Genomic DNA, 20,322 nt, shown 5'->3' on the forward strand with positions numbered 1-20,322 from the left:
ATTTCAAATAGAAATACACCAAAATTCATCACTTACAGAGGTGGCTCTAAACCGCCCACTTAATTTCACGTTTGATGCCATATTGAAATTACCTCATCCTTTCCCACTTTCTGCTTCTAATTCCAGACACCTGTTTTGATTTGGCTTCTTATTGTTTTGATAAGCTCCCTGCTATCCTTTATGCTGTGTCATCAAAAACTGGTGGCTATAAATTTCCAATCATCCATATAAGGCTTAAGCCATGAGATCTTATTATAGCTCGCCTTTACCGTTGATTGCCACTGCATCCTTCCTTTCATGAGGTATGAAGTATCCCACTCCTATTTATTTTTTTCTCTGGTCTTTTCCCTTCTCCACTGAGTAGGTTTCGGTCGAATTCTACCGATAAATCGGTCGAAAATCCATTAAGAAAACCCCCTGTTCTGCTTTTTCTGTTTTTCTGGCTATTCTTTCCCTTTTTCCAGTTGTCGACAAAGTCCCCCACAACAAAGTCGTGGCCGCTGGTGAATGGCCCAAAACAAATAAAAAAACTCATTCCCCTATCTTTTTAGTTCTTCCCTTATTCTTGCCGGTCGATCACCATTGCCGGCCGTCCACTGCGTCCGGCAGCCGACCATGCCCCCTGGCATGATCCCGGGCAATCCCAGCCTCTCATTCCTCTTATAAGAAAGGCGAAGCTTCCCTCTCTCTCTCTTCTCCCACACTTTCTCTAGGCAGAACCATGAATCCCAGTTTAGAGTCTTGTCTCTTTTTCCTGGGAACCCAAGATGACCGGAGACGCCCTAAACCATCCTGATGCCTCGGCAATCTGTTGGACCGCTCATCCCGGTCCCGTATCGAGTGTCTCTGAAATTCACTGTTGATGATCCCCATCGAATAATCTTGGCCTTAATCGAGTCCCTGCTTCATGATTCCGATCGAATTATTTAGCTCTGACCCATCCAGAGACGTCACCCTGCCCGACTAACAAATAAGCTCATTTTCTTGTTATTTTAATACTATTAAAATTATCATATAGGAATTAATTTTGCTTTTAGTATTTTAAATAAATTTAGCAGATTTGCTTGATAAATTTTTAAGGTTCAAATCAGAGAAAGTAAGTTACACTCCTTATTAATTGTCAAATTATCACATATTTGACATGCATATGGTTTATCAGTGGTGATATAATTTTTCTTAAAATAAATGATCGGCAGATGTATCATGAAAATTATATTTTATTATGAAAAGTAGTTTTATGAATGTTTTTATTGAAAATAGGATATTTATGAAGCACGAATTTTAATATTTTATCATATTATTTAGTATTTTTTTATCTACTTATATGTATGTTTTAAGAAAAAAGATATAAATATTTCAAAAGCTCGTAGATAGCTATCTATGAACCCTAGAATTGGGAAAGATCAATATCTGAAAGTAGTTCCACACATACACAAGTCCTGTTAGCAGGTATTAAGTTGGCATATGAAATATGATAATTTGTTGATTACGAACACAAATCTTGTCAAAGTATAAAATGATCTTAGCATGAATATTCGTGAGCAATATTTTAAATTATGATATAGCTAAATGATAACGTGATTTATGATTGTTTTGTGTAGTATACTTGGAACAATGGTCTGCCGTACAGGTCCAGCCTGGGACCGGTACCGGATCAGCGTGAAATCTAGTATCGATAGTTTATTGTCTCGGTATGGGACCGGTACGGAACCGATATGGGATCGATACGTACCGGTATGGAAGCGGTACGTACCAGTCCGAGCCGCTACCGGTACGCCGACCGGCACCGATACGACAAATCTTGCTTGGAACTATATTTATGAAATTTTGATGACTTAGGCATGCATGATTGGCATCATGACTTGCTTTATCATATAACAATATGAAATATTTTATTTTGCAATAATTATTATTTTTTCTAAATGATGCATAGATTCATATAAAAAATTATGCTTAATTGAGTTAAGTAGTGCAAGTTTTACTTATTGAACGGTGTAGCTCATCGCTTTCTATTTTCTTTTTCTAGACGAATAGAATCATTAAGAATGAAAAATAATCCTAGCTTGAAGTTCGTGCCAGTAAGTTTAGTAATTTTGTAACAAAATTTTAACTTTTTAATTGACTATAAAATTATAGCAGATGACTTTCTAAATTTTAAGATTATGAATTTTGATATTTAAATTTAAATTTAGATGTTCTGAATTAGTTTCTATTTAATTATTTGATAGATGATTAATTTGAATCTTTTATTTTATTTGAGATTATGATTGCTGGCTTCATATTATTATGGGCTATACCCTCGCTAGCATGGCTATATTATGTTCTGGATTTGAGGTGTGACAAGCTTAAGCTGAACATGGTACATTTATTTATGTTCACCCCACCCCTTGTCCCAAAATGAATCCATTGTACATGCCTTGGGAGCCAAAGGCTTGATGAGCGCAAGCTAACCGACAGCAACATGGTAAACATGATTGATATTTCATTTTATTTTTCCCCAACAAAGTCGTAATAAAGATATCAACTCTGGGGATCCCGGAGTTAGTTGAGCATAAGTTTTGAAGGCCTACGGAACTTAAAGCCAAAAAAAAAAAAAAAAATGCTGAGCGTGATTTTTTTGCTTAATGTGAGAAAGGAAGCTCAATAGCAGGTATACGGTAAAAATAATCTGAAAGGTCATAACGAGGAGAACAAGTTTCGGTAGTATTTGGCTTTGTAGTGATCGATAAATCAATAACTTTGGCACCAGAATTAAAAGAGAATTGCACAATGCATCATGGTCGCAGCAACAGAGGCAATAATGAGCTTGAATTCAAGTTCGTAAAGGTTTCCATCTGGAGCTCTTTAACTAAAGCATCCTAAGCTTAGAAGATTGCAAGAATCAATCCTGGGCATGGTGAGGCACCACCAAGCCTCTTGTCATGCTCAGAGTATCTTTAGCTTGGGAACTCGACTCGAGCTGCCTGTGTTGCAGAAAAAGAAGATATATGTCAAAGTACTGATAGGTAAAATCACCGAAAGAATTCTTCTCAATGAAAGATTCAGGTACCACCAAGGTGGTAGCCCAGTTGGAACGGAGTGTTTGCTTCCAACCAAGTGGTTCCAGGTTCGAAACGCGCGGGCGTCGATTAAATTTGGGTACCGGATGCCCCATGCCTGGGCACGGGGTCTGGAAGCGCTACTGGTCGGCTGGTAGCCTGGGTGGTGCCAGGTGTGACGTACTCACACGGACGGTCGGGTCAGGTAACTGAGCCGGCCCACGGGTGGGGAGAGTATGAGTAAAATAGGTCGGGGTGCCCAACACACGACTCGGTCTACCCGTATCGAACATTCTCCTGGCGGGGTGGGGGCCCAGTGGTCGGGGCTGCTACGTGGGGGTGGGCTTGTCCCTTCCTTCCCCCTTCCCCTTTTCTTTAGCAAAAAAAAAAAAAAAAAAAAAAAAAAAGATTCAGGTCCCTGTGGGATGGTGGGATGTCCAACCATTCCGAGTGTAAGGACAGGAACGGGACAAGGACAGGGCATCCATGAACACAGGAGTGTTGTTCCATGGAAAAAACAGAGGGCCCCATCCCACAGTATTTGAATCCTCGTTCTCAGGTACAGACACCAAAGATTTCCTATCATGATCAAAGGATGTTGATGGCTGGAATGACTACAGGTGAGCTCAGCTTTGGGACCACCTGTGATAAGCGTTTGTCCTCGATTGGGTTTATTTAGGAGGCCTTTTTACAAGAGAAGATTCAGAGCAGCACAGCAGGTATTACACCACCATGAGTCCTCATGACATGATCAAAGATGAAGATATCATTGTGGAGTGTTTTTGAAACAAAGCAATGAATATGATAAAAAGGAGAGGTTTGCTTCAGAGAGAGTATATCATTAGGAACTAGGAAGGGATATCCCACTCACCTCAGTCTTTTTGCCAATTTAAAATTCAAACAGCCCTTGACACAAGCAACAATGACGTCCCGCTCAGCATATCTTTATATAGAATTCTCCATGGACTCTCGGAGGCCGTAAGGAGGATGGCATGCTTCAAAAGGGCATCACCAGCACTGGTGGCGATCCTGAACAAATTGGACAGGTAAGCCTTCATACCCCTGAAAATCGAATTGCACAGGTAAGCCTTCATATTACAAATATTCACACTTGCAAAAGCAGGTTAGATCGTCTTGTTTCTGTGATATAGCAAAAAAAGTGTACTCCATGCAATCAGTTTAAGTCGCATATCAAGGAGGTATATCAGAATTCCTTGGGGTTCATGAAATATTGAAAAAGATTGCAAACAATAAAAACACGCAAACTACCGATATTTATGTCAGAAGCGAGACTAATATTCTCAAACACCAGCATATCGAAATTCATGTTGTCAAAAATGAATTCGGCAAAGCACTAAGGGTTACTATAAAGCTGAGGAATACAACGTTTCTCTAAAATGAAGATTTTGGGTGTCTGGATTTCATGGTCTGTGTTGATGAACATGACAAGTTTAAGATTGTTTTTTTTTTTTTTTTTGAGAGAGAGCTGGGCTTTGCCCAACCTAGTTGCATGAAGACAATGAATGAGGATACAAGATACCAGGACCGAACAGAGAAAAATAGCTAGCAGAAGAGTATCAGATTATATTAATTGGATGAAAAATCCAGATTAATCCTCGAGATCTTCAAGCTAGGTAAGGGTCTCCATAAGACACTAATCCAAATTTAGTCAGGATTAACCCTTCCCATCTTCTCTAAAAAAATTTAGATATATCCAATATCTTTCCCAGTTCGATAACTTTGGATCCTCAAATCATAGGTCCCTGTAATTTTCTAAGCCTTGAGATAATGTTTCGAGACATACTTCACTTGACTTGTGGCTGGGAACCCCTTGAGTGCCTACTAGGAGCATCTAGCATCTCTTGTACCCCGCTCAATAGGCTCTTTGTTTCTTTCTTCCCATGATGGGATCCAAGATCCTCTTTCTATTCTTCTTTCTTTCATTTGGCTCATCATCTTGTAGGCTTAATTTAAGAGACGTCCCATCATTATTGATTTGCCAATTCTCAAATATTTCATTGGGCTAATATGTTGTGTACCTAGCTTCTTAAAATTCTCAAGAGACCAGTACAACAGGATCGCATAATAAACTAGCACCAATTTTAGCTTTGTGTCAACTAGTGTCTGGGCAACTATCTCCACTCCACGAAAGTAGGGTGCTGATAAGTGCACTCTCACTTTTGTAAGGAGCAATTTCTTTCTGAAAGAGAACCAAAACTTGTGCTTTTGCTTTCCAATCCAAAAAAGGCCCCACTTTAAATCGCTATGTAAATCTACGAGCTATGCCATGCAATCAGTTCCAACTCTACAAGATTATTTATTTTAAGAGCTGTTACGCTTCCTCATTCTGTACCTAAGAAAATTCATTTCATTCAAATGCTCTTTTTTTTAAAAGAAAAATGCAAGCATATACATACTGAACTTCAGCTTGCATCTCATATTGAAGTCCTCTAACTGTGTATTGCTGATAGTGCGGAAAAACCAACAGATACAGATCACAACTTATATGAATTTGGGTCAGTGCGGTATCATGTTCAGGTACTTTCAGGCATTCTCTGTATCTTTTTAATTTTTTATAGAAGCAAAATTCTTTTGCGTAGTTTTGTACAATATCCAATATCATAACTGTTACCAATAGTATTCAGGATATGTTGACTCACAGAATTTTGATGTTAAATCAAATCATAAACTTTTACGAATATTCCTACTACTTTTGCATAGATTCAAACAATTTCTATAATCAAACAGGAGTAACTGACTAATTTGAAATGAGAAACCATCATAAAATGAATTGTTGTTAGAAGAAAACAATAGCTCTTCTCAAGGAGAGAAAACATTCATGATTATTACTCACATTCTGGCCATGAAAATAACAGTAGCTCTGCGCAGGCTTCAGCATCTGATCCCGAAATTATATACTTGTCCATATCTACACCACCATTGTCTCCAGAAGTTTTGCTTCGAAATGGTCTTCCTGACTGCACCCTACAGGATATTAGAAGAGGGTACTGTGATATTGCAGATATTGTTGAACCTCCAAAAGAAGGATTTGTACTTACTCTCAGACTCGACTTTGCAAAACTTCCACATAGCAGAGGTATGAAATCTTAATTTTCTACGTTCATCTTAGCCAGAAGATATCTTCATAGTGGGACATGATCTTTGCCTGTGAATGATTTTTAATAATGTTATCATCATGTGCTGTTGCAAACCATATCAGCATTGCAAATGCCTTCTCTGAAAAAGAAAACATACTCAATGTGGTTATCTTTTCAAAGGTTGCACGCTGAGCCCTACTAGGTACCATGTTGGAAGAGAATGGTATTAACCTATTCTTAACACTTGGAAGCAACTTTTATTGATCCGATATTAGTATCTAATTACTGAATCAACTTGCAAGATCAATGAGAACCACAGGGGTTTATTTCTATAGCACGAAGTTATTAGATCCACAAAATAGCAAAAGGGCCCCAAAATTGGCAAACATGAATTTTGAAAGAGGAAAAAGGGGGGTAGAATTAGGTATATACCCTTCACAATCAACTTTTTCTGAAGTTTTGGAGCTGGAAGCAGTGACCTCCACAATCAAATTTGTTGTGGCACTTAAATTGGGCCGCTTTATAGCAGTTAACCACAAAATTTTATTCCTCTCCCTACTTGATGAAGTGATATTTCTACATCTCATAATTAGTTTCTTTTAGCATAAAAGACGAGTGTTAAGTCTTGCTTTGAATAGGAGGCCTGGTATGAGTAGAAATGCACCGTGCCTGGCTAGCACCTTGTCATTAGTAAACTCAATGTTTCATTTGTGTTCAGTAAAGACAGAAGAAAATTAAAATTTCAGATTTCTCACAATTGGTCCAGAAAGAACTTAACCATGTTAAGAATGATTTAAGGAAAAGGCAATTGTAGCCAATAAAAATCTAACGGAATCTCTTTAATTTAGAGACTTGTGCTAGTTCTTTTTTTCTAAACTTGACAAGAGGAAGGGAGTATAAGTGAAATGACCTTAACCCTAGTTTAACCTTGAGGATTAGATTTGTTTCCACACTTACAATCAGCTTGACCTAGCTTACTCTGAACCTCGGATTAGATGAGCATAACCTGTTTGTGTAAAATTTCCAAGGCTAGGCCCCATAGTGTAAACCATCTTATTTCTGCTTAATTCCACGATTTGGAATCAACTGCATGATAAGAATTAGTTTGAAAACTGGACAGAAAGCAGGTCATGGTCACTGAAAGGTTTAACTGGTGAATGCTCTCAGGAATTACCTAGATGCATCCTATGCTTACTTGTGGAAGAGGCTTATACTACCCCGACAATTTAATTGCTGATTGCTATCACCCTAGGGTAATGTCATCAAAAGGATTTAATTTTATGTATGTGTATGAACAAAGAATGTAAAGTCTTCTGTTTTCTTCTGAATACGTGATGAGGATTAAACCTGCGAACCGGACCTCTGGCTGGTCCTGTTTTTATAAAAGACTGGAAATGCGGCTCAACCACTTGAGAACCGCCTATACAGCCGAGTGAAAGTGGGCGGAATGGTCTATTCACAAATATTCTAAAACTTGTTGAAATTGTGGTTAAGAAGGGATTCATGACCCTTGACCAAGGGTTGACTCCTAGGTCTCTCAACCAATTGATCAAGGGATTTGTAACCATATAATATGACACTAATTTGTCTTGTGATAACTTTTGAAGCAAAAACGTTATGTCTACATTATTTAAAATGAGGAAAGGCAAAGCCTATAAAGCAAGATGGCGAAGCCTTGTTCAGAATGTTTCCAAGAAAAAGTGATGTGGTGAACGCTAGAATTTCAAAGGCAATGGCTATTATGGAGTCAAACTGACTAGGTACAATGGAAGAGTCTGAGTTCAGCACATAGGATAATATAAATTATTTGTAGCATATTATTGTTTAATTGTATGATGATGGATGATGGCAGGAAATAAAAAGAACAGGCTGCGAATTGGAAAAAGAAAGCATGAGTAAGCACTATTGATGAATCTATCAGAAAGAGTGCAGGAGATATTGCAATTCTGAGAAAAACAAAATGAATATGACTACTTTAGAACAAGAATAATGTAAGAAATGGTTATTACTGTCTAGTACAAAGAACAAAATGATCAAAAGTTTTTCCTGCAAACACATGACCCCAACAATCAATGTGAAAGAAACTTAGCAGAAACTCGGTTACTTTTCTTTGGGATTCATGGTCTTAAAAGAGACCATTATTACCCCTTACAATCTACTCATCATTACCCCTTACAATCTACCCACAATCTTAGACACCACTAAAGTCTATCCAAGAAATAATTTGTATGGACTTTGAAAAGTAGCTTAACCTAGGATGGTTTTTTTGTATATTTGTTTTAAAGTGACAAGCAAATATATTTGATACTATTGGTTATTCCATTTCTAATGAAACACTAATCTTTTGAACTGTTTCAGAAGATCGTATCAAAGCCATCAGCAAGATTTCCTCACTACAAGCAGTAATACTGAGCTCCCAACTGAAAGATATGTTATGGAATCTTGGTTCACAAGATATGGCTTATGGAATGTGCAAGCCTATCAAACTTGTCTATCACCCAAGAGAGCCTTTCTTTGTTATTAGAATGGTATTTCATGTGTGATGCTTTATATCTCTCAAAATATATAATTTCATTGATAAGAACCAGGAAAAAAGGGCAGCAAGTAATTACTAAATCAACAACAATGTAAATCTCTTTATTTTTGTTTCTAATTATTACATAGAGGTTAAATAATTCTTCATTAATATCATCCATGTTAAGTCATAATTTATATCTTCATCTCAGGCACCTCATACTATTAAATCAAATTTTATAGCTTTTTCAGAGTTGAAATATAAGGGAATATTAGGTTAAAATGTTTTCATGCCATTATACTACTCCAGAAATAAATTTTTCTTCCCTTCACAGTTGTCCTCTATTTAGAACCTGGTCCATGTTTTAATTTGTTTCCATATAGCTATCGTACAAAAGAAAAGCTTGTTATTCCCCCTATCTGGATTTGGTATCAAGTAATCAACTAGACCAATTGTTCTTTCCTTAGTATTGATCCACCACTTTTCGTCCACATACTTTCAGATTATCGATCTATCTGGTATGATGATAAAGATACTAATATAAGAAACAATGGACTAATTTTTTTTATTTGAAACTTAGTGGATCTCATTTCGTCTCCCAAGTTCTAACCTGAAAGTATGCTTAAGGAACGACAAGTCATCGGTACACCATCCTTTCTCGTGTTAAAAGTACCAAATAATGAGAAGATAGTTAAACATCATTGCAAAACTAATGGCCTTTTGCATAGTGTCAGCTAAAAACGTGGCATGAGAGTCAACTGTTCAGGTGTTACAAATTGTCTAAGAAATCAATCTCCAAAACAAGACAGACACCCCATTTTTGAGGTGCCCAGAAGTGTCATGATAATCTCATGGCAGTCATGTGTGCCCAAGTTTCTAAAAGTGTCAATACTTTAGAAATTATAAGAGCTAAAGTGTCCCCTAATACTGTATTTCTAGTACACACTATCCTATCATATTAAAAATCCATACTATCTTTATTATCCAATATCAGATTTGACCCTTTATGAATCTTGTCATGCTAGTCGAGCATGAAGGCAGTAAAATACATCACAAACAAGCTTAAGATGATTCTTATGTAATTCCAGAAGTCACTTAGTATCTATGTTATAACATGACAATTTTCATTAGTAGAAGTCTTTGTATCTATCCTGTAGTATTTTACTAATGCTAGAGATACTGACAAGAACTGGCACTATGTGATACAGCCAGAAAAGCTAAAAGCAATATTTCCCATGCGATTCAAGGATAATTCAGATGTGATTCTTGCAACATCATTGTTTCAGGTAAGTTGCTGCATGATACACCTAAACTAATTAATGCTAACATATGCTATTTTTTCTCAAAGTAGAGGAACTGGATCACAGGAACTCATGGATATGGGCCATTCAGCAGCTTTTACCAAAGCACCACGTTGCACCTGGTCACCAATCCCTCCTCCAGAGTTAAGAGGAGAACCTTTCGAATATTTGACTACTAATGGAGGATTTGTGTCTTTTGGTAAGTATATAACTTGCAAACTGCAGCTTTCTGTGTGGCAGTCCTCAAGATAAAAGCCTCAAGGCAACCATTTTACATGAAAAAAGTTACCATAAATACTAAGCAAAGAAGGATTTGTAAAGCCCGCGCCAAGGTGTTTTAGTGATGGAAAGCACATGCAGTATGCAGTTCTCTCAGCAAACTAAACCACACAAAAGTTTCAACAAACAATTAATGGATGCATTAGGTTTGAAAGAAACAGGCACACGTGTTGATGCAATGACTGCTGATCCACCAACTTATCCCTAAGCATTATCCCAGAAAGATTAACGTGTAGAGTTTTTCTGATGGTCTAAAAATATTTTCCTTTTGGCTTCTATCCAGACATTTTATCACATCACGTTAAAGGTGCAAAAGTAGACAGAACTGTCTGGATTCTATTGAACTTCTATGCCCATGTGAAATATTATGTAAAGGTATGTGTTCAAAGAGGATACTTGCTAACGTATATTATATTCCAGACCAGTAACTTAACTCACTTGTCTGCAGTGTACCAGAGGTTTTATCCAGATAAAAATGAGGCAGCGCCTGGAGAGCCTAGTAGAGGTTAGGATTTTTCTCTTAGTATGAGGAATGCTTCTTTTTTAACAACAGCTTCATATCATAAGCAAAGTATGCTGAACCAGGCCAAAACCGGTGGTGAACTGGATCAGTTCGGCCCTAAATTTTGAAACCCTTCCTGAATCGCTCCGAACCGCCCCGAACCAGAAAGTTCGGAGCGGAACCGGTGCGAACCGCTCGGTTCCCACCTGTTTGAACCGGTTTGGGTCTCCCCATCTCTTTAAAAGGCTAGAATCAGGGTCTATTGAACCGAGGTGAACTGCCCGGTTCATTCCATACCACACCGGTAGCCAACCGGCGAGAGTTCTGCATCGGTTTGACGGACCTTGATCATGAGTCTTACTAACATACATCTATGCTAAAAAAAACATGGATCTGTTGATGGAGCTTTGTACTTTTCTATGTATATGTCGACAATACATTTTTATTCTTCTTACTCTGTGCTTCTGAGCATTCATTCGCATACTTTTTGAGACATAGATAGTGAAATGGAATCATTTCTAGCACAAAAGATGAGCATCGAAAACAGAGAAGGTATCTGCATGCAGTGAATAAAAAAGTTGCAGAAATATTTAACCATAATTTCATGTTCATCTTTGATAATCCAGCATAACTGCATGATTCCCTGCCTATACCACATGGTAAAACTGTTAGAGAAAATTCACCGCTGAATCATGGTCCTTATGTATTGTTGATCATTACAGGTGATGCAAAATGCAAGGATAAGAGGAGGCGGAGATGATAAGAAACTCCAAAGTGAGTAATCTGAGACAAGAACATTTGTTTTATTATAGTTTATCTAACATACCTAATAATGATGCCTTGCTTCCATTGGGTCTCGATCTAAAGTAGAACATTAGAGATATTAAGCTCACCAAGGTATTCCAATTTATTCCAACACGGACATATAGACCTGTCCCTAAGCAGAAAATTTAGAATCTACAGTTACATAGTATAAATGACTTTACAACCAATAATATAGTTAAAATTCCTTTATTGCCACGTTATTCAAAGAATATATAGCTAAAAGCAAGTAGAAACATTTATACTTATACATTTATGCATTCAAAAGCCATAGATGCAAGCAAGACCAAAGGACCACTTCTCTTAGATCATATCTTTCTATCCTGTTTAATTGAGCAAAACTGACTTATGCAATCAAATCCACCATATCCCCCACCCCAACACCATTGCTATAGGAGAAAAGAGTTTCAAGAAGTCAAATAACAGAGCCAAATAAATTGATAAAAGAAATACTTTGGTGTTCGGAACATGCATCCCTTTTTATGCGAGATATTGGCCAATATTGTCTGCCTACTGTGAAACCAAATGAAAAGTCTTGGCCTTTTGTCTCCATTTCTTCTTCCTCGTCTTGTTTCTAACCCTATATGGCTATATGCCTGTCATTACCGTGTTCTTCTATACTATTGCTTTTCAAATAAAATGTATTGAACTCTCCTTAGTCTATAACAAAAATTCATGAAAGACATGTTGAGACTAAGTAAACCAAGAAGTCATAAATATCAGAGTCAGTTATTTATCCATTGTCTAGCCTTTCAACATTGTCTAGTCTAGAGTGTACTAACTCAATTACCTAAAAGAAATATCGACACATCCTGTTTTCATTATAAATTCATTAACATGAATGACCATATAAACTTGGGGAGTAAAATTGAAGAGTGTACAATAACAGCTTAGCCAACAACCCATTTCCATATAGAAATTGAGGTAAATTTGCCTGTCTAAATGAGGCTAGAACAATCTAAATTAGATGTATACTTTGTATTAAGTTACAGATTTTGTCATAAGCAGTAACTTTTCATATAATTAGTTGATAATTCTATTAAAACTAGATTCAGGATACTTCAGGTTTGTCCCTTTAATGATCTAAATTCAACTCAGAGGAACTAAAATGTTTTGTAGGTTGTCACCAAATCTATGACTCAAAGTCCCATTAAAATAAATGAATCCTAAAAAAAATCAGAATTCTAAATTCTATATCTTGCTTGACAGATTCTTGATATGACTGATTATTGGGGCCTTCACAAGTTTGTGAAGACACCTCTACATCAATGACATAGGCTGCACTACATTAAAATAAAAATGCTATAGCCTCAATTCTGAACCCTTATCTGTTGTCAAAAAAAGTCAAAATTAAGAAAGAAGGGCATAAAGAAAAGATTAAAGTTAACTAGAATCAAACATGTAGAAGTTTTGCGGCACTGATAGGCCTAATACAGATTAAAGAAAAGAAAGTTGGAAAGCCTTAATTAACAATCTGCTACTTATTGGCCAAAAAGATGGGTAAATGAAATTGGCTCCTTCATCCTCACGGAAACTTCCCTTTTTCTCTCATTCTTCATACTGTCTACGTGTATCAGACCCAGGCTGCAAACGTGTGAAGAAATGGATGAGCTTCTCGAAGTCGAAGATCCTAAAAAGGAGATGCAGCGCAATTGCTAATCAAATCAAGAGGATGCGCGCTCGGATCAGAATAAAGGGATTGGACCGGTTCCGAAGGAAATGGTTCAGGGTTCCTAAATTCCCTTCCTTGAAAAAATACACCAAATTGGAATGACCATACTCGTCGTTTATTGGAGAGAAAGAGACAAATTCATATGTCGAATGTCATAATTTTTATCCCACATTGAACCCTTGTAGCTGGATCAAGAAACCAAAATATAAAGATTTCTCAGCTTTGCCGTCGATCAAACAATCCAATCGCTATGCATTCATACAAGAAGAACATGGGAAAGAAAAAGGAAAGGAAGGAAGAAAGAACGAACGAAAGGGAGACCTCTTTTCGTCTTTTCAGGAGAAGAGCGGAGCCGCCGGTGCTCTCCCGACGTCGTCGCGATCGGCTACCATGGAGGCCCCCACGACTGCCTCCGGGTGGTGGAGGCGGCAGTTCCGCCGTTGAGCGGCGCGGAGAGGGAGAGGACGGTGGTGCCGGACTCGATCTGAGGAAAGGGGGCCTGGCTAAACAGGCTTATCAGTTACGCCGTTATCACCATCAAAACGGCCCTTCCCTAAAACCGTTCTTGATTGTTTTTATTAAGTTGCAAAGTATTGGTCCAGGTTTTAACCTGAGTCGAATAATGACAACAATAACCGTCATTATTAACTAAAGCTTATATATATATATATATATATATATATATATATATATATACTTAATAACAAAAGTAACGGCGATCGATGCACGTTAGCCGGACTCCTGGCTATATTTGCGAGAACGCCGGGGAAGAAGTGGCCTCCCGCCCGCCTCCTCCTTCTTGGCCCCCCACACCTTCTCCTCCTCGTAATTTCCTCCCATTTTATTTTGTTTTTTTTAAAAAAAAATCCCCAATCTGTTTCTTGTCAATTGTTTCCTCGATTGGGATATTTCTTCCCACAGTCGATCCATTCGCCGCCGAAATTTTTCTTATTTTTCTGCGGATTTTTCTGCAATTAAGCGATCCATTTCCAGGATTCCTACCTGGGAAAAGGGGGAAAACCCGATTTTTTATCCCCATTTAATCGTTTTATGGGTCTGAGTGTCGAAGTTATCGAGGAAATTTAGCAGTCGGCTTTCACGGCTTGTGGTGGAGAAGAAAGGATCTGCTGCGCCGTGGGAGCTATAAAGCCGGCTAAATGGGGAAGTCCTCTGCTGCTGAGGGGCCTGTGGATGGAGTAAATAGGAGGGAAGAGGAGGAAGACGAGAGGAGATCCCTTTTGCCGCCGGCTGCCAAGGGAGGAATCGCCGGAAAGAGGAAAAGGTCTGCGAGGAGGAAAGTCCAGTGGAATGATTGCAACGGGAATAAGCTTGTCGAAATCTTGGAATTCCATCCCAGGTTAGTCCTCATTCCCGACCATCAATGTAATATTTTGTTTCGTGATATATATGAAAAATTACCTAATTATATCTTCGGAGATTGCTTTTCTAATTGCGCGAATAATTATCAGCTGCTAGGTAAGGGATCCATTGAAAAATTGTTTTTTTTTTTTTTTAATTGTACGAGTAGCTCAGACTAAGGACAAAAAATCATAGAAGTTTCATGAGAAATTGGTAGATGATCCATTATTGTTTACAGCAATCTGCTAGTTTATCTCACTTGTAATTATCAAAGTGCAACTATAAGAAGCATGGTTAAGTTCCAACCAGTGTCAGATCATGATAAGTGAAATACATAAAGCATAGTGTATTAATGAAAGTTGCCTGAAAATTTAGAGTTTGAGTTTGAGCTTTTGAGAATCTTGGTCATGATGCCTAAAAATGTTGAAACAATGCAAAACACCAATGTGTCTGACCATGATTTCGTATCTTTGACAAAAATTTGGAAGCATCCATAACTGTAACAATAACCATCCGCCCTTTTCTCGACTGTTTGGGGCCGGCTTTATAGATCTTCATTCGGCAAGTATACCGATTTGGATCTAGACACCGAGTTGAATTGAATTAAATAGAAAATTAGAAACCTAAAATTGTGCTTTTTATTATTTTTAATAATTCAACAATGGGATTGAGTAACTCTAGCCTGCAAGAATTTATTTAACAAGGTGAAAAAATACATATTTTCTAAATTTTGGCCTGTAATGTGGGAAGTCATGATATAGGTTGGTTTTGCAACAGCAAACTAGATGCTGGTGACATTGAAATCGTTTCAAGACCGCTAATTTCAGGTTTAACAGGGATTAAATGAGGCCACTATATTCAGGGTTGCTCTTAGGAAAGATCTTAAAATCAAGAAGGGAAATCAGATAATGGAAGATTCAATAAGCTTTTCTCGGAAAATGAAAAACAATGCAGAGAATGAATTGAAATCTATTCCTGAAAACCTTTTTATAATTGAGAGAATAAATAGGATTGAAGCTTAAATTTGTTGAATACACTGTTTTGGTCTTAGATACGATCAAAAAATTCAGGTATCTAGATAAGGATGCAATGATTTGTCAGGTTTGCAAATGCCCATTTATGTAATAGTGTATTAGGTAATGCCCTGGCTATCACATCCCTCTCCTTGGAGGATGTCCCGGATTCAAGTCTTGGGTGGTGCAGCTCCAAGTATTTGGACCTCGATAATTTATCTTGGTAGATCTTCCCTCGCAATTTCTCAAAAAATATGCATTGGATCTTGACCTGCCAAGGATTGAAAGGAACTACCAAAAAGGAAGTTTACCTTTTTAATGTTCTTACCTTATTTCATAGAATTAATGGTCATCCGTTCTTGATATTCTTCTCATCCATCATATATCTTTGTTGGTATTTACAGTGATTCGAGTGACTCGGAGGATGAGTATTTGGATTTTTGTATATGTGCGGTAATGTAAATCTCTTGCACAAAGTTTCAGTTTCGGCCATGGCTTCAGAAATGGCAGAAAATAATAACAGGCTGCCGTGTTCGAAGTTGCTGTTGCCTCTTGGGGGCTGATTTTCTGACATGAACCACCACTACTATCACTTTTGTTGAGATGACATTTTTTTCATTCACGTTAACAGGATTAAAAGCTTTTTAAGGTGGTTTGATCTGACTAATAGGTGTTACAGGCAGCATTTGGGAACAACCATACATTCGTGCTGGTTTTCAGACTGATCACATAGGGAGAAAATTTTTTATTTACTCTCTGTAAGATTATAAATTACTCAAAATTTGCTGCAGCCCTTTTTTTTCAAATCTTATTCCAACTATATGACAATAACATGTTGCATCTTTCATGGCAGCACATGTTCTTTCTGTGCTTGATATAATTCTGATTTATTTTATTTGTTCTTTATGCCTATGTCCTTTGTAAACTAAATGATGTTTCAATGATTTTGTCTAATCTAACGGTGAACGAAATTGGTTGGATTACCGAACCTGTTCAATCCTAGCCAAAGTTTCATTCTGAACCTATAACATGTGATTGCTATTATTCCACAAATATCAGGATGTGCTTCTTGTAGGGCAGGGCAAAGAGAAAATGTCAGATGAAGGGTTTGCCTTGTTAACTTTTATGATGATTCAGGGGAAATTTTAGTCATGTTTTAAACTTCTTCATTGCTAAGGAATTGTGAAGGTTTGGATATCGCTCTGATTATATTGGAACTATTCTTGGAAGAGGATTAAGTGCATGCTTTTAATTGTTGCTACTTGTCGATTTTCCTGATACATAGGACTTGGAAATTCAAACATCTAGAAAAAGGACTGTTGTCTTTTTTTTTTTTTTATGTTTACTGAAATGAATGTATCATATAGTATGGATATGGATATAATCAAAAAATAAAAAAATAATAAATTTCAGAATGCACTAGGCAACTCTTTCTTTCCAACCAAAAAAGTATTTCGGAGGGGATGTCCTTTTTTTTTTTTAATGCATGAGAGTACTGAAAGAAAAAGGAGTTATCAAGGAACATTTTGTTTATTTTTTAATAAAAATAGAGACATATATGGATCTAGGTTGCAGCATAAAACTCTCGGTCTCATCTCCACAACCAGGCGCTGTAATGATTCATGGTCGCACACCTAAGCTGGCCACATTTTGTGGGTTCCAGCTATGTACGATTGATATCACGAGTGTTTGCTGCCTGAATCCACCACAAGGAGAGAACACCTAATAAAATTCGTAGCATGTTAAATTACTGAAAGTTAGTTCCCTCTTTTAAGTTTGTGTGATTGCGTCAGCCATTACAACCAGCCATTAATTTTCTAATCAATGCATGAACTTCAAATGTTGTCAACTCGCCATGAGCCATGTTTCCTAGCTCGCTGGAATCTGGTTAAATTTTCAGCATTTTTAAATTCTTAGCACAGTTAAGATTCAAAACTCGCCATGAGCCATGTTTCCTAGCTCGCTGGAATCTGGTTAAATTTTCAGCATATTTAAATTCTTAGCACAGTTAAGATTCAAAACTCGCCATGAGCCATGTTTCAGCATATTTTCAGCTGCACGCATGTGCAGATCCATCGCTCCTTCCATTACAAAGAGAGTTTTGAAGTTATAATTTATTACAATTGGGTTAAATTACATTCCACATAAGTTATATATAAAAAGTTAAGAGTTATTTCAATTTTGACATCATCATACATGACCCGAATCCAGCTTAATTTGACATGACCTAAACTTGAAATCAAGATATGAGTTTGGATAGGATTAAGGCATACATGCAAACATATATCGCCACGGGAGACTTAGAACCACCAACCCTCAGAGGCGGCAATTCAAATGATCTGCTTTACGTAGATTCAGGTTTGATATAAATAGATTTAAATCATAAATAGGTCATTATGTCTAGATTTGTCTCTTAAACGAATTGAGTTCAGATTTAGAATTTTGGCCCCTTTAATAATTAGATCAAATTATTTAATAATTTAAAACCTGCTTAATCTATTTTTATTCTATTTAATCCAACTCGTTTAACATGTTTAATTTCTTTATATCTATGTAATCCGTAAAAATCCACTTAACTTGTTTAACCCATATAACCTTACTCGACATGTTTAATAAACGAGTTATATAGATTGAGTCTTGTTACCTGTTTAATAAATATATGAGCTCGGATTTGAATCTTTGACTTACCTGAATCTTTGACCTGCATAATAAACGGGCCGGCTTCAGGTTTGCAAAATTTCGATTTGATCTTTATCCGATCCGACCAGATTGCCACCCCTACCAACCATGTTGCTACTCACCACCCAAAATCATCCCATATGGCTATCTGCAAAATCAAAGACAGGTGCGGCGAGGCATATGACTACACATGAAAATAGAAGATGACTTAAAAATGCTATACACCAATGACATATAAAAAATTTATTATACATATAGATTGCCTTGCCTCAAAATAAATACTGACTCCTATATCTCAAACAGATTTTGAGAAGTAGCTTAGATCATGTGGTCCCTTATCCAACCTGAAAATGTCGTGTTGGGTATTGACAATATACAGTTAGTTGGTGCAATTTATTCAGGTTCTAACATGTGCTCCCGACCGGGATGATCAAATCCTCCTCAACGGGTGGTTTTTATATTTGCACCAAATGGGCCCCGTGGTTCTACAGGGCACTCCACCACCACTTCCTCTATTCTCGCTGCCGCTCCCAGCCTCCCACCACCATGCCTCCATCGTCACCGAGCCCATCACATGTAAGTTTATCGAGCGATCTCTGGTGCGGATATCAGACCGTCTGTTATGTGGGCCACGGTCGTTGCAGGAAGACAGTCCAATCACTTTCGTTGTGGTTGGATTGATTTATTTTATTTTATTTTATTTTATTTTATGTTGATTGAACTTATTTGCATATTGTCATTTAGGGGTCTTTATGAGATTGTTATCTTTGTAGGGGTCTTTTTATTATTTTGTGACCCTATATATATGGATCAATGTACTTGTTTAGGATTATTGAATGATTGAATGAAAATAGCCTCATTTTCTCTAAAGGCAAATGAGACAACTTGTTCCAGAAATATTAATTGCTTCCAAAAGACAATTTGTTCCATTAAAAATTACTAAAATAGCATCATGTCACCATGGGCAGAGTAGGCACAAAAGCAATCATGGTGGTATGCACTGAACCTTGCCATTTCATTTTTATTCTTTCTTAATGGGCAAAGTAGGAAATGGAAAAAAGATGGGAGTTTTACTTTTATTTTTAATTTCTCTCTCCATTTAATATAATATTGGAATGATATATTACATTAAATGAAGATTCCACTTTATTTCTTGGAAAAAATATAGTGAAGATAGTTAGAGACTAATTAATATTCCTTAACCAGGCGATGGTTAGCGGGATCCATTACATTAAATGAAGATTCCACTTTATTTCTTGGAAAAAATACAGTGAAAGTAGTTAGAGACTAATTAATATTCCTTAACTATCGCCCCGGGGCCCGGGGGCGATGGTTAGCGGGATCCTTCTCTAAAACTCTAGTGTGAAGCTACGGTCAGAGCCAGGTAAGAAGCCTGGTTCTTCTTCTCCTTCTTCTTCTCTTTTTTTTCATCCTTTCCTCTCCTTCCTGCAATTGTCCTGCATCAATCTCCCTACACATTCCCTACCTAGCTTCCATGAGCAGCAGCACTTTGCTACACCCATTCACCCCCTCACCAACGTGTTGATGTTGGGGGCTTACATGTAGGGGTGGCAAAATATGGCCCGACCCGCCAACCCGACCCGTGTTCGACCCGCCATAAACAGGTTTGGGTTTGGCCTAAACAGATTCGGGTCGTAAACAGGTCGACCCGTTTAACCTGTTTATTAATTGGGTCGGATACGGGTTTTAGATGTCTGACCCGTTTAAACCGTTTAACCCATTTAACTATTGGACAGGTTAAACAGGTCTAAACAGGTTAAACGGGTTAAACAGGTTAAACGGGTTAAACGGGTCTAAACAGGTCTAAACAGGTTAAACGGGTCTAAACAGGTCTAAACAGGTCGGGTTGGGCAGGTTAAACAGGTTGGGTTGGACAGATTAAACAGGTCTAAACAGGTTAAACGGGTCAGGTTGGGCAAACAGGTTAAACAGGTCGGGTCGGGTTGGGTAAACAGGTTACCTGTTTATTAAACAGGTTAAACGGGTCGGGTCGGGTTACCTGTTTAATAAACAGGTCAGGTTC

The 20,322-nt window shown here is 37.6% G+C and overlaps 1 protein-coding gene and 1 long non-coding RNA gene across 9 annotated transcripts; one reads left to right on the plus strand and one right to left on the minus strand.

Annotated features, from left to right (window-relative positions):
• Nucleotides 1-17: 17 nt before the first annotated feature.
• LOC103716272 (actin-related protein 2/3 complex subunit 2B) lies at nucleotides 18-16,803 on the plus strand. 3 transcript variants are annotated; one of them, XM_026808167.2, is made up of 10 exons: nucleotides 18-302; nucleotides 5,510-5,576; nucleotides 5,928-6,135; nucleotides 8,495-8,664; nucleotides 9,860-9,937; nucleotides 10,019-10,151; nucleotides 10,515-10,606; nucleotides 10,680-10,736; nucleotides 11,456-11,507; nucleotides 13,133-13,464. In XM_026808167.2, the coding sequence occupies exons 1-10, from the start codon at nucleotides 298-300 to the stop codon at nucleotides 13,327-13,329; spliced, it is 1,059 nt and encodes a 352-aa protein (XP_026663968.2). In that variant the 5' UTR covers nucleotides 18-297; the 3' UTR covers nucleotides 13,330-13,464. The 3 variants fall into 3 exon arrangements, with proteins under 3 accessions (XP_026663968.2, XP_026663969.2, XP_017700487.2); XM_026808168.2 differs by lacking the exons at nucleotides 18-302; nucleotides 13,133-13,464 and adding exons at nucleotides 4,008-4,084; nucleotides 16,004-16,803; XM_017844998.3 differs by lacking the exon at nucleotides 18-302 and adding an exon at nucleotides 4,008-4,084.
• Nucleotides 2,665-13,848, minus strand: LOC108511613. 6 transcript variants are annotated; one of them, XR_003387399.2, is made up of 7 exons: nucleotides 13,549-13,848; nucleotides 11,560-11,664; nucleotides 6,569-6,816; nucleotides 6,098-6,275; nucleotides 5,893-6,023; nucleotides 3,910-4,100; nucleotides 2,665-2,963 (listed from the first exon to the last, which is right to left on the minus strand). It is a non-coding gene; the product is annotated as an uncharacterized LOC108511613 (long non-coding RNA). The 6 variants fall into 6 exon arrangements; XR_003387400.2 differs by lacking the exon at nucleotides 6,569-6,816 and having other exon boundaries at nucleotides 5,893-6,016; nucleotides 13,549-13,834; XR_003387398.2 differs by lacking the exon at nucleotides 6,569-6,816 and having other exon boundaries at nucleotides 11,560-11,670; nucleotides 13,549-13,833.
• Nucleotides 16,804-20,322: the final 3,519 nt, after the last annotated feature.

This window comes from Phoenix dactylifera, chromosome 2 (genome assembly GCF_009389715.1).
Source record: "Phoenix dactylifera cultivar Barhee BC4 chromosome 2, palm_55x_up_171113_PBpolish2nd_filt_p, whole genome shotgun sequence".
In the NCBI taxonomy this organism is placed as follows: domain Eukaryota; kingdom Viridiplantae; phylum Streptophyta; class Magnoliopsida; order Arecales; family Arecaceae; genus Phoenix; species Phoenix dactylifera.